At 52.0% G+C, this 14,565-nt stretch overlaps 1 protein-coding gene across 2 annotated transcripts in view; it reads left to right on the plus strand.

Annotated features, from left to right (window-relative positions):
• Positions 1-8,043: 8,043 nt before the first annotated feature.
• The window catches only part of FRMD5 (FERM domain containing 5), a gene marked incomplete at its 5' end in the record, with an annotated part of 89,503 nt that continues 82,981 nt past the window's right edge, over positions 8,044-14,565 (plus strand). For both annotated transcript variants that reach the window (XM_082061235.1, XM_082061236.1), the window contains one exon: positions 8,044-8,145. In XM_082061235.1, coding sequence (XP_081917361.1) covers positions 8,044-8,145 — 102 coding nt within the window. The remainder of the gene's footprint in view (positions 8,146-14,565) is intronic.

Raw genomic sequence — 14,565 nt, forward strand, 5'->3', positions numbered from 1 at the left:
AGCATTAGGTATGTCCATCAATACGTCCATATATTTGTTCTTGTGAACCCTAAAAGGGGGCCAATGTTGTGATAATAGCCCAGATAAATGGGCTTCTTGCAGCTGATATAGATGCCAATTGCTTTCTTAAATGCACTTCCACTAGGGTATTTTTTCTTACGGGAGCTCCTTGCGGTTCCAAGGCACATTACAGACTTTTAAATTTATTTTCTGGAGCTCGGTACAATCTCTGTCTCCCCGACAGCATTCAGAAATCCGCAGGGATGGGAGAATTTCATATTGACTCTAAATAAAAGGGTAACTTTACACAAAGAAAAAAAAAGTCCAAACAAAGCAGAAGCAAAAACCCCAGGGTTTCCTGAAGTGGAAAGGAACGTTTAATTTCTTACCCAGCGCTGCTGCTGCAGCACCACGAGACCGCGTGAGCTTTTATCCCCCCCTCCTCTCCTCAGAGCAAAATCCTTTGAAAGGCATCTTTTTCCTTATGATTCATTAACCTGTAAAACAGATCCGTTTTGTGGAGAAAAGGCCGTTTACTGAATTATAAGTGGACATCATCACTACATTGATTTTCCAGGGTCTTGTCAATAGAAACAGCATTAAGTGACTCGGGCAGGCTGGAGGCTGTGGACTAACACACTGGATCTACCTCGTTAGGCTCTAACAAACGCCAGCTCCAAGGGCACCATGTGTTCTGAGGACAGAATGAAAGAAACGGGACGCTGGAGGGCTGGCTGGTGCATCGCCTGCAGGCTGCGCCCTCGGGAATGGCCAGATACCTCCATGCCATCCAACGCCAGAGCGTTCAAACATCATCTGTCGGTGCAGCAGCATTCTGGGGTGTTCGCTGCCCTTCCAGTTGGGCCCTGAGCAGCTGCCACAGCTCTTGGCATCTCTTTCCACCCCAAACATGCAGTAAATGTGAGAGGCTCAGCAATGCAACGGATGGTCCTCTCCCTGCTGACAGCCTGATGACGTGTCTGCAAGTGCACAAATTATCTTTGCAGTTCTCTTGCAGCTACATTTGCCAACAAATCTGTATATAAAGTGAAGATAATAACAAGTAAACATTCAACCCAGGCTGTTGAATTTCTAGATGTGGAAGCACCCCGGGAGCCCATTTTCTTCAGACAACAGGGTTCTACTAGAAATATTTTTAAGAGAGTAGCTTTAAATACATTTAAGGGGAAAATAAAAGCAAGTTAGGAAAAGCAATGCCCATTGCGTGAAACACTCAAGATGCAAATGCATTTTCTTTACACAGTGCCCAGGCCTGGTGGTTTTGGGAAGGTGTCTGAGGCTGAGCAGCTCCCTTTCCTCTCTTCTGTTGACAAACGTGGTTTTAAAGTCTCTCGGATGTGTACAATGTGATGTTTCAATTACGAAGCTTCACCTGTTCCTCCTTCCTTTGGAAAAACACTAACTGAGCGTTTGATTCTATCGCAAGCCAGTGGGACATCGCTGTCGCCACAGAGGGGACAGGGCTTCAGCAGAGTGGAACAGATTTAGAGTGCCCAAATCTTGTTGGATTATGTGCCCAAATCCATCAAGCATCCCTGAAAAGTACATATTTACTTGCACTTAAATTCTTGCATACACATCAGGGACAGCATTAGCAAATCCAAGAGCTCATGCCTGAAAATCGGGAGCCAGGAGTGGAAAGCCTGAGCAACAAAGAACCTCCAGGGCTGCTTCTCCTGCTGTCTTATTTCTGAGCCCTGCTGAGCACCCTCTGGTACATATGCCTCACATTTTCAAGCCTTCTTTTGCAATCAGGAGGAATAAATGATCATTTTTTTGACAGAGACTGTGATTACATCTTAGTCACAGAGAGCAAGAAGAGGGACCTTCAGAAAAATACCAGTAAATATCAAAAGAATCATAAAAGAAATCACAAGCACTGGCCATGACACACAGTGATGGGTCATGGCAAAACTTCACTGGGTGTGTTGGTGGGGACATATCACCCTAGTGATGCATTTGTACAGACCCCCAGGTCACAGTCCACAGAGACACGCTTTTCTCCGTCTGTTAAAACATTTACAGAAGCAGTCTGTAAACAGAATTATAGGAATGTTTTAAATGGATTTCTGGGGTGGATTCAGAACTATTCCCTATTTTTATTCTCTAAATATAAACCAGAGCGCATCTTGCTAGCAAAAAAATGCCAAGAGCGTTTCTCAGTGTTACCTCTGTGAGCACCCAGGGAGACTGGAAGTTGTATTTGCACTTTCAAGGCTGGGTGATGTGAGTGTCTGCCAAAGCAGTGACTCAGGAGGAGGAACGAGCCCTGCGTGCCCCGTCTCGCCAGGCGCAAACTCGGGGCTCTAATCTCTGCCGCCAGCGCAGAGCAAAGATTTTTCTGACATACTTATGATTAGTTCTGCAAGCAGGGAAAGAAGTCACAGCGATTGTGTGCTGTGAATTGCCCACTGGAATGTCACATTTTATGCTGTCTGTCTCGTCCACAAGCACATTCCTCCATGAGGGGAAGACGTGGTGCTGCCATGGGCAGCGAGCTCCTCACCACGAGGGGCTCGGCCATAGAGAGCTCCCTAAGGAAAAGTGAAGAAATCCAGGGATGAAGACCCTTAAAAGGATCTTTTGGACCAAAAAAAGGCTGGTGCCTTTGATCCTCTGGGGAACCTGTAGAAGATACAGGCTCTGCCTTATGGAGGAAACCATTTCCCAAGAAGACCCGAGCCCCATCAGATGCAGACAGAGGTGAAGATGAGAGAGACGTCAGGCACTGCCCACAGCTCCAGCACAGCAGAACCGCCCAGGGAGCGCAGGGGTCCCATGGTGAGGTGCCAGCCACAGCAATGCCGTCTGAGGGGAACAAACGAGATGCTCGGGAGTGACCCAGCGGCATGGTCTGCATCTGCTGCTCCATCCCTGGCAGGTGTCCTCCAGCTGGCAGGAACGCCCAAGCAGAAATTCACCCGTGTCCTGTTGCCTGCTGGGGAGCGTGGCAGCAAACACCCTCTGGAGAGATGCTGCTTCTCGGGGTGACAGACTGTGCTGGAGAAGCAGCATGTTATAGGGTGTGAGATCAGATGGAGAGTTTCAAGCGCTGTTGGCATGCAGATGACATTGCTGCACACCAGGTTGCTGATGGAGGGTTATTGCTGGTCCTGCTGGGCAGATCATGCTGCTCGGAACTGAGGCTGAGCAAGGGTTTCCCCAGACTGCACCTGGAGCAGTGGTCCCTGAGCACAAGACCCCTCCTCCCCTTCATTCTTCATTGTCATTGCCGCAGGCGATGGATGCTGCAGAGGGGTCTGAGCTTCACCTCTGCTTCTTGCCGGGCTCTTCCCAGCACCTTCCCCACCTGAGAGCTGCTCTGCACCCCACAGCTCCAGGAGGAGTGAGAAGGTGTATGAGGCCAACAGCACAGGCTCTGTAATTACCCCCTGAAATACCTGCCTCCAGCCAAAAATTGTGTGCTGGAGCTGAAGGAGACCTCTGCCTAATGAGCCGGTCCCTGTATGTCAGCAGTAATTAATGTGCATTGCCCTGCAGGTTCCCACCTCCTCCTAACAGGCTGAAATTTTATCCTCTGGTTATAATTGAAAACTAGCGTTAAAATTTTAAATGCCTGTGAGCTGGGAAGCTGGATGCTACAGCCTGTTCCCCATGGGTACATGTGGGGCAGTTGCTGGGGTGGTTCCAGCCGCCGCTTTCACTCCTGGCTCTTACTGTTGACTTCCATCCTCAGCACCTTGTTCTCCTCCCTCATTCCCTTTGCTTCTCTTACTCTGTCATTTTGAGTCTCCTCCTTTCCTCACCTTTCTTTGTCTCCTTTTCTCTTCATCTCAGCATGAAACTCCCTCCAGGAGCGTGGTGTCATCCCTAGTGGCACAAAGAGCCACCTCTGTGCCAGCAGCCCCTTCCCATCAGATGGTGCTGATGGAAATAATACCAGGATATAGAGAAATAATAAAGGGACCAAAGACATACATGGATATGCATGTGAAGCACGTCATGCTGCTTCCCGCTGTACTGGGAGAAATCATGGGAGAAACAGGATTTGGGGATTTCTTGTTGGTACAGTTTGTCTCTTCCCCAGCTAGACCTGCCACCACTGCTGCATGAGCTGTGCCAGGGACACTGTCTAAGCCTAAACAACTAGAACTTCCTGACCTCATTTTGCTGGAGGAGGTAACTCAGTTGCTGGTCCAAATGTTCCCCATGGCCATTAGTGTTCAGCTGAGGATGAAGGATGTACAAACACTCGCTGAAGGGCAGAGCACTCCCTGTCTGCATCCCCTAGAAAAATCTCCCATTGGTGCCCAGCATGCATTTCTGAAATACTGGCCTAAAGCCAGTGATGGGTCCCTCGTTGGTTGCCATAGTGTTTATAATTATTTGTTATTGTAGAAAAATACTGTCTGAAGAATATACAAGCATTTATTCCAGTTCAGAGCATGTAAATGTAAGGGAGCTCAGACACATGGTGGGCTGGTTGCAATAGCTGGTGAGCCTTTTTCTAGAAGAGGTGAAAGTCTTTTTTCCAAAACTTTTCATTAACAAAAAGTAATTGAGGAATAGCAGAGAATTTGGCCTTTGGTTTCTGTCTCAGTGTATAGAAAAGTGAGAGCAGGCGTGAACTGGTGAATCAATGCCTGCTTCATGCTGCAGACAGCCTGGGAGAGCAGAGCACGGCTGGGAATCCAGCTGATTTGGTAGTATAATGACAACACTGACAGTACTGGTGACCATTTAAATTAAGGGCAAACCCGGTGAGCTGGGCCATGTTTTGACATCTCATGTGGATGGTGCTGGGCTTGTGTTGGAGCTCAGATGATAAGAACCATTGTTTTTCTATAATTTCAGATTCAGGTACCTGCTGAAAAGCAAAGCAAAGCTGACAGCCTCATTTGCTGGCTCTGGATGAAGAAAATGCAGAAAGTATCTAAACAGAACAGGCTGCAGTGAAACAAGAAATGCCAGTTAAAGCAGAAGTCCATGTTTTGGTCATCTTGAGCACAAGTGGTTATCACTTCCAAACATTAGCATAATTTAAAGAGGAACGGACACCCTTTAGGGCTGTGCCAAGACAAAGGGCAGCTGCTGGTGAACCAGAGATGTCCAGCTGAATACTGGGGACAGGGACATCCCCGGCAGGATGGGGACATCCCCTGGCAGGACGGTCCCTTCTGTCCTCCAGGGCTTTAAGATGCAATCTCTTAGTAAAGTCTAACCTACTGGAAAACAATTTACCCAGGAATTAATTTTAAAAATACATTTGGAAAGCTGCATTTTGGATTTTTGAGCTCAAATCTGCAAGTAATGGAGAATCCAAATATGCAGAATTTGTAGGATTTGCTGTGTTAATTATTAAAAAGAAAAAAAAAGACATTACTCATCAAAACTGCATTCTTGTCAGTCAAAGCTGGGGAACAGAGTATTTTTATAAGGGCATTTTTTAGGCTTTGATACACTCGTTGGAAACCTTTTCAGGTAGTTTGAGAGAGAAGCGCCGAGCTGCCCTCAGGTGTCTGGCTGCAGCCGTGGCCCTGTTCTGAGGACGAGCCTGAGGCAGCGGAGGCGGATGAGCCTGGATCCTGCATTGCCCCGGTGAGGGTCTTTAAAAAGATACATTTTGTCTGTCAAAAACTGGAACCTCAGCAAAACCGTTCACTTGGTGGAGGAACGAAGTTAACAGGCGAGCGCGGCATGGGTGAGAGGCTCCTGACAAAACGGGGCTGCTATGGCATGAATGCTCTCTTCATTAAGCCGCTCAGCTGGCTCAGAAGCTTCTGTTCTTGATGAAAGCAGCACCTGCTAATGCTGAGGATCCCATTCTTCATTAACAGTTCAGCTGGTTCAGAAGGGGAGCTCTGAGGCAGATGAACAATTTATGCAGAGTGGGATACATGACAAAGTAGCAGCTACTTTAGTGAATACAAGCATCTTTGTAAAAGTGCCCAGATGGTTCAGGAGCGAGTCCCATTCTTTGTGAAAAGCGCCGTTGTTGTTCCGGGCTCTGCATCACGCCTCCTGACAACGTGCTGGGCACAACCCATGTTCCTGGGGAGCTGCAGGATTCAGTGTCCTGATAGACACCCCACACAAGCCAAGGCTCTGGGTTTGTCTTCATTTTTTTCCAGCAGAATAATGTCCTCTCCGAGATGGTGCTCTCTGTCTCACTGCTGCAGCACCACTGCCTGCAACATTGCATTCCCTCTCTGTCATTTGCATTAATTGGATGTTTAGATTAATTGCCTATTGGACACTAAGATAACCAAGCCTGGTTCCCCTCTGTGGTCCCTCCGTGAGCACAACTGTGGTGGGCAGAGCTGGCACAGCCAGCCTGGATGGGGACAGGGAGGTGGGAGCTCAGAAAGACCCATCTCTTGTCACCTGTCATGGGGACAACCCCTAAATTGTCTGGCCCCAAAGAAAAGTGCTGGGGTCAGAGTCCCATCTGACAGAGTGTGGACTGGCCACAGCAAGGATGGGGTGTCAGGGACACAAGAACCTGGAGAGCCCCCGGCACCTTAGAGCCATTCTCCTGGCTATTGGGGCTGGGCAGGGGTTTGCAGTGTCGTGGTGCAGGGGGAGGTGCTGCCCAGCAGGGAGAGAGAACTGAAGGGCTGGGATCAGGGAGCCTGTGCTGCCCGGGGAAAGGCGAGGAACATGGCTGTGTAAACCGTCTTTCTGGCTGGAAAGGCAGGGATGAGCAAAGTTGTAGCAGAGATAACACAGGGACTTGTTAAACAGCTGCACAGTTGGAGTCTAAGGCTGGCGCTGAGGAAGGGAGGCCAGGAGCTGCAGTGCAGCCTGTGTCTGCAGCTGGAGGGGATGCAGATGAGTCCCCCGGCAAGGACGAGCTGAGTCAGGAAGGTGCAGCAGGGACAGGGCCTGTGCTGCAGGGAGATAGACCAAAGACAGCTTAGCAGGACCCTCACTGGGGCCTGTTTGCTTCAAGCATTTGTCAGCACGTGTGGAGCCAGGGTGGCGGAGGGAGCAACGCTGAACCCGTCAGGGGCCCTTGCTCTGCGCAGGTATGGCCGTGGACAGTGTGACACCCAGCCAGGAAATGGCCAGGGCTGGAGGCAGAGATCCTCAGCGCTGCCGGCCAGGCTCCCAGCCCTGGTCACTGCTGACACTGCCACCAGGTATTTCACTTCTCCAAAGAAGCACCGACTGCATCTGAGCAGCACTGAGCACTTTTAGAGTCCATTTTGTCTAATAACCAAGGATATTAAAGTTTCCTTTCATAGTGAATGAACACTAAGAGAGAGGCTCATGCCTTGGAAACTGTCTCAGCAGTGGGGCTGGCCCAGCGTCCTGCCCCCAGGGCCGCGGGAGCCAACCCCTCCGTGGAACACCAGCCTACTGACCCCAATCTGCGAGAGCCGGGCGAGGGCTGGTGCTGCGGTAGGGACCTGCAGGCCCCAGGGTCGGGCTTGTTCACCTGCTGTCCCCAGGGACGCAGCCTCCTCGTCCCCAGGACGGGAACGGCCGCTCCCTGCTCAGGTGTCCGGGCCGAGGGTGCCCTCAGCCGCACGCACCCCAAGTGCCCGCACAGCCCGGGCTGCCCCACTCCCTGCCCCGCTGCCCCCGGGCCGGGCGTCCTTCGGTGGGCGCCAGGCTGCGGGGAGTGGGGCCAGAGTGCCCGATGTCCCGGGGAGCCCCCCGGACTCCCCACCGGCGGGGGCAGCGCCGCGCACGCAGCGCCCCCCCAACCCCTTCGCGCCCGCGGAGCCCCCTCCCGTGCGGGGCTGCCCGCGGAGGCGGCGGGGCCGCCCCCCCCTGCCGCATTGGTTTGCGGCGGAGCCCGTCACCGCCGCGGCGCCGAGATTGGCCCCCGCAGCCGGCGCCGGGCGCCCCCCCGGCCCTGCCTCCACCCGCCCGCCGAGCGCCGCGGCCCGGGCACGGGCACTGCGCTCCGCTCCGCGCCGCTCGGCCCGCAGCGGGGACAGGGCCGGGCCGGGCGAGGGGCGCGCCCGCCGCATCGCACCGCGCCGGCAGCGGGATGTGAGCGGAGGCTCCGCCGGCAGCGCCCGCCGCTCCGCGCCTCTCCGCCTCGGGAAGATGCTGAGCAGGTGGATGAGTGGCAGCAGCAGGAACCTGGACCGCGAGTACAACTGCACCGTGCGGCTGCTGGACGACAGCGAGTACACCTGCACCATCCAGGTCAGTGTCCCGCGGGGGCGGCACAGCCCCGCGCGGGGGTCGCGCTGCCCCCAGAGCCGCCGCGCTGCCGCCCGGAGCCGGCAGACAAAAGGAGCGGAGCGGCGGGGGCGTCTCGGTCCTGCACTGCCGCCGCGAACAAAGGCAGACCCCCCCGCCCCGTTCCCGCCGCCCGCGGCTTCCCGGCTCTCGGGAGGCGTCCGGAGCGTCGCCGCGGGAAACGGGCCGCGGCTGTCGGCGGTGCGGAGCCCCGGGGCAGAGCCCCCCGCCTGCGAACCCCTCCCCTGCCGCCGAGAGCCCGCAGCCCCCGGAGCGCAGCCGGAGCCGGGCAGGGACGGCCGGGCACGGCCGCCCCGGCGCCGGGGAGAGCCGCGGCCGTGCCCCGCGGAGCCAGGCGGTGCCTCCTCTTTTGGCTGCGGGGCCTCCGGGCATCGCAGGGGGGACTTGGGTACGAAGTGAAGTACGGGAGGTGCTGCTGGGCAGGGTGCGCGGGAGATGCTGCCGGGTAGGACTGGGCTCTCCCCGGCCGCCGCCGCATCCCGGGGTGCCCGGTCCGCCTCCCTCGTTAGCGCCCAGCTTTGCCCTAATGAGTGGTTTTTTGGGTTCGCCACAGTCCGGAGCGGCGGGACCGGGTGCGCATCTGCCACTGCCCAGCCCGGCTGCCGGCGGGACCGGGACCCGCAGCCGCCGGTTGCTGCCGGGTCTGCGCGGGGCCGCGGCTCAGCCCGCAGGGACCGCGGGATGTTGTATTGCTAAAAACCAGAAAAAGGCGTTCTCTGGCTCTGCTGCCACTAGTCAGGTACCGGGACCTTGGGACTGGAGGGCTGAGATGAGCATCCCTGGCTCCGACTGCTTTTACTCTTCGTTCGTGTCATCATCATTTCTGCAAGAGAGCTCGCCACGAACTCGTACGCGATAGCACCGGCGACTCTTCCTGCGGGTATCGCCTGGCTTCAGCCCAGCCCGTGGGCAATGGAAAATTCAGTGCAGAGTTTGGAGTAAAGGTGACTCAACATGTAAATAGCAACAACTCCCACCCTCCAGCCTTTGCTGGGTCTCACCAGTCCTCTCCAGCTCCGAGGAGGAGGGAGCATCTTCTCCTTTACAGGGAGAAACATGCTTTAAATGGTGATGTTAAAGAATGGTTACCAAGGAATGCTGCAGGCTATGGGAGGCACCATCGGTTTTGTTTAAATCGCTTAAAATAGGTAAATACGGTGTTTTGTGCAACAAACGGCTGGAGAATGCTAATGCTGCTCATTCCTCCCTCACCTCCCCCACCTGGATTGTAAAGTGTGACCCAGTAAACAACTATACCGGCAACCTAGTTTGTTTTGCATAAGCAAAACTAATTTGTCTCTCAGAAGTTGTTTTTAATACAAATTCAATGGAAAACTGTAGTTTGGGAGAGAAAGTATGGGCAATGCAGTTTAGAAAAATCTGGATTTTATGTCCTTAAGATAATTTAACAAGGTGTTGTCATTTTGCATGTCTGCCTTTTTAAAAATTTTTTGAAGACAAAATACTACTTGATCATGTATTTCAATGACTTATTTTATGTACAGCATAGTAACTACTGAACCCTGGTATTTAGTATGCATGACCTAAGGTATAAAGAATTAGCTCATATTACCCTCACAATCAAGGTTACCCCACCTAGATATTTGGGTTTTATTGCTTTCATGCTGCCTTATAAGCCAAGTATTTATAGTCTGTGCAGAATTAAAGCGTGCATAGTAGGAATGTATAATGTCTCGCAAGTGAGAAAAACCGTCACCACACAGGCTGGGAGCGGTGAATGAGTTTTGAAGGTCATTCCCTCACGAGTGCAGATATTTCACGACTTGCCGAGATCCATCGTGTTTACTCACCCAGGCTGTTTCTATGCCTGTTGTTTCTAATTTATGTACTTCTATTTTTACTTAAATATGGAGAAAGCGTCCAAAGCATAAGTCATAGTTTTCATACGCAGTGCTGTTAATCACAGTGCGCATCTGGAGAGTGAAGCCGCTTGCTAGAAGTTTGTAACATGGATTTTTGCTGCTGTGCCCATGTGTTTGCTGCTCCCACGCAGCCTGTGGGGACGTGGTGAGTTTTGTGCCCTCCCTGAAGCATGGCCCGTCTGACAGGTCATCTGGCCTCTCCATTGCTGGGGGAAAGACAGAATCACTTGGAGGCAGAGCTGATTTTAGGAGGTCTTATTTGTGTTTCAGATAATAGCACTGGTTAAATCTGTCAATAAAATTAACCTCTGGCTGTGCCTGATAACAGGTGTTTGAGTAGGGGTACTGCTAGAGAATAACTGAATATTCTGTTTCTAAATAAAGCCCTTTTTATTTGATTATCCAAAGTTTACTTTGATAATATTCCCATGTTGAATGAACAGTTCGTTGTCTGAGCTTGGGTAAATCCTTTCTCTCTTTTGCCCTAATTGTCACTGCGAACAGCCGGTCTGAGCAGGCAGAGGAGCCTGGAGAGCTTGTCTGTGGGTTCCCCGAGGGTAGGGGACATTGGGGACAGAGCTGCTGCAGGCAGGGGCAGCATCAGCAGTGGGTCAGGCAGCTGTGTCGGCACCTCTGTCAGGGGTTTTGGTGTTGGGGTTTTTTTGTGTATTCCAGTAGTTTGCTGTGTGGGGAGGACGTTGTCCCAGTGTTCATCTCCGCTGGGCTCTGGGGCAGGGTCTGTGTCTGCTGGCGAGCAGAGCAGGGCAGAGCTGTCGGTCTCAGCGCTTGCCGGGGCTCAGGGACTCCCAGCAGCTGCCTCAACATGAAGATGTTAGGCTTTCTGACTCAGAAAAGCTTGTATTTTAATCATATTACTTATCACAGAGGCACCTTTTAAAGGAGCGTAGGTGGCAGTTTGCAGTGTGGGGGCAAGCAAAGGTGAGAACGCAGCAATGCCTGTTCCCACTCCGGCCCTTGGCGTTGTGCTGACGCTGGCCCCGGGTCCCAGCAGTGTCCCTGCCCCTGGACATGTCCCCAAGGAGCTGGTGGAGAGGAGCAGCCATTCCCAAAGGCTTTTTGTTCATCTCCGTGGCCAGGGTCTGGTGTAGCACTTGGTTTAATTTCTACTTCCCACCTTGCGCTCCGTGTCTCGCAGAGCCGTGTGCCAGCCTGGCAGCCGCGCTCAGAATAAAGCGAGCTTTGAAAACCCAAGCGATGCTCTCACGCTGCGGCTTTGCTGTGACTGAGCTGCTTGTCTGAGGAAATGTTTTAAGTTCTTCACTGTAGTGTCAGTGGTGGTATAAGAGGCTTGAAATAATTAATGATTTGCCATTGCTCGATGCATCAAGCATTTTCCTGAAGAGACAGTGGTGTTTTGTTTCAAACCTCAGTAGTACTACGAGAACGTGGAGACGTGAGAAAATAAATATAAAAATGGGGTTTCTTAGGTTCAGAATGTAAGAAGTTTCTTGTGTGAGACTGGAAATAAATAAAAATGAGATCTTGACTGTGTTCTTGGACAAACCCCGCATTTTCCACATGAAGCACAAAGTTCATTAAGAGACCCGACAGGATCATTAATAACAGGCAGTCAACATGAAGGGGAGCCTCAGGTTTTTGCAGCGCTGGCTACTGTGAAGGTTATTTGTTCATTATCTTTTTATCTTCTGAGAGTTTCCAATTGCTCTTGCTGGGAAATAGGTTAGCAGAGCGGTGCTGGCGCAGCGGGGCTCTCGGCCGCAGTCCGGGCGCAGGTGATGTGTCCTCACTGGAGGATGCTCCCACTGCCGGAGCGCCAGACCTGCCAGGCTCCGTGCCGGGGAGCTGGGGTTGGCTCTGCAGCCCGTCCTGCTGCAGCCAGGACGAGCCCATCGGCAAAGCCTCTGGGCTGCAGGACCACAGCCCCACCACCCCTGCGTTCAGCGGTGCTGAATGCAGCACCCGCAGGATTCTGTGGCTGGTTTGCTGCTGACTCCATTCAAAGTAACATTTTTATTTCTAGCATTTAAAAGGTGTTTGCAACAGAAGCCTCTCGTTGTTGAGCTGTGTCTCAGCAGAGCCGCTCCTGGGCAGGGCAGCATCCTCTGGTCCCTGCGCCAGCATTTACATACCTCCTCGGGTCATGGGCTTGGAAACAAAACTGCCCAAAAGGCACAGCAAGTTTGAAGTCAAAGCTGAGAGTTTCTTGGGCTTCATCTCCCTTTCCCTTTTACATTAATTTCAAAGATGTAATTCTAAATACAAAACATCTACTAAACATCCACTGAAAAACTAGTGACATATTTACTCTTGTTTTAATGAGAGGCAGACACACAAGTTGTTGTGGAGACCCATTGAAAATATTTCTAGTGCTGCTGTTCTTCACCAGCTGAAATGTCAATTTTCTGTTAACTTTTCATACCTGTCTTACAAAGCTACCTGCTGTGAAACTGCCAACTATCCCCCTCTTAGGAGCCAGTTTCCTGAAAGAACCATTTTGGTTATCGCTTTCCCGTGTAAGATGTTGAAGACAAATATAGATATATATGTATACAGACACAGAGTATTACCAATGTAGAAGGATATGTACAATAGCAGCACGAAATAAGACATTTTCTGCCTCTGCCATGTAAAAATTAGGTAATGCACAGTAGGAGGGTTTTTTTAAGGTGTCTGGAGAATACTGAAAGTGCTTTGAGCAGCCCACTTGTTTTTGATTTTTGACTGACTCTTCAGGAGCTCCAAAGGATGGTGTTTATGGGGAGGACGCCGGTGGCCACATTCAAGCAAAGCCATCTCCTTCCGTGGGAGCTCGCCTGATGCTGCGCTTTGCCCTGGATGAGACCAGGAGCACCGACAGCATCCGTGATCCCTCTCATTGGTTCACCTGTTGGGTCTGTGTTGTAGCTGAAACCTTGCAGGTTGGCTTCTCCTGGAAGCCCTGTCTGAAGACGGGCAAAGACCGTGTGGTGAGCCAGACCCTCGCTGAGGTGCATCAGTGGTGGGGAAGGTCCTGATGGAGGTGTCACCAGCCCGTGGAAGCTCCTCCACAGCTCGCGAGGGGTGAGTGTCCTCTTGGGGGAGTGTTGCACCATGTGTGAAGCTGGGTTCCTGAGCATGGCTGGGGGCACTGAGAATGGCCACTGCCTGCAAATGTTGGGGGAATTTGGGTGTCAATGGCAAGTGGAATCCTTGTTGGCTTGGGCAGCAGCCCTTGCTCCCACGTGTTCGAGGATGATGTGTGCTCATCTTCATCTCGCGCTACATGAGGTGGGAGTTTGCCAATGGGAAAAACCAAACCATGTGGTTCCCTCAACACTTTGGCCCTCTGGGGGCCTTGCAGGAATGTCATGTACGCCGTGGCAAGCACAGGTTGTGCAGGAGGATGGGGATCTCACCACGCAGAACACACCGATGCTCCCACTGCCACGGAGCCGTCCCTCTGTCCTGCGCGGGACGCTGTCCCCCAAACCCTCTGAAATCACTGCACTCCTGGTTTCCAAGCAGCAGAGGACGCGTGGCACTGCTGTCACTTGTTAGAAATGACAGCGTGGTACTGCAGAAGGCTGGGAACGAGCAGGGATTTCCTATGGGAGGACAAGGGCAGAATTTTATTTGCTATCAATTTTATCAAGAATAGACAACACCCTCTTAGCACAGGGGTCAGACGTTGGTGCTGCTGCAGAGAGAACTGGACAGCGCTTCTGTCATCAGCCGCTTGTTTGTGGTCAAAACCACCAAATATTGTTTGGTTACAGAAAGCTTTGGAGTTGCTTCTGCAAATAAGAAGGTTTCAGGTCAAATTCTTTTATTTGAAATTTTTCCAGAGTAAATTATCACAGCAGTATGAGAGCAATTTCATATTGATGATCTGGAACTGCCTGCAAAGCTGATGAGTCCACAGCGAGTGTCTGCAGGGCCGGGGGCTCTTGCTCAGCAGGAGGAAGCCGGGAGCAGGTTCTGGTGCAGCCCCAGCACAGGTACCGTGCGCGTGGGCCGGGGTTTGTCCTGCCAGCGCTGGGGCGATGATTTGGAAGGATGGAGCTAAATCCATGGCAGGATTTGTGGTTAGTTATTTTTGGTTGTTTTTCCTACCAGCCTCTTACAAGCTTCAGAATACAGGAAAATGTATCCTAATTTGTTTCTTGGTCGGCCACCTCTTGTGGGTTACCCCCCTGTGTTCACAACGGAGTTCTGGTTGCTGTGGCCGTAACAAACACACGGGGGTTTGTGTGCGTATGAAATCGCTGCCCATAAACGTCCCCAGGCACGTGCCTACCTGACCATCTCAAATCAAAAGGTATTTTTAAGCTTCAAATTCTGCCTGTCTCCCCCTGCTGTCACCACCCGCCTCCTATTCAAACAAGCCTGTCTTTTGTTTGTTATATTCTGGGACATCGGCACAAGGAGTTCTTGCAGCTGAAAGTAGCTATTAACTATCCATGATGGTGTTTCCATCCCATGACAGATCAGTGACTGCTGCCCGTTGCATTCCGAAACA

Source organism: Streptopelia decaocto (assembly GCF_964273445.1).
Source record: "Streptopelia decaocto genome assembly, chromosome: 9".
In the NCBI taxonomy this organism is placed as follows: domain Eukaryota; kingdom Metazoa; phylum Chordata; class Aves; order Columbiformes; family Columbidae; genus Streptopelia; species Streptopelia decaocto.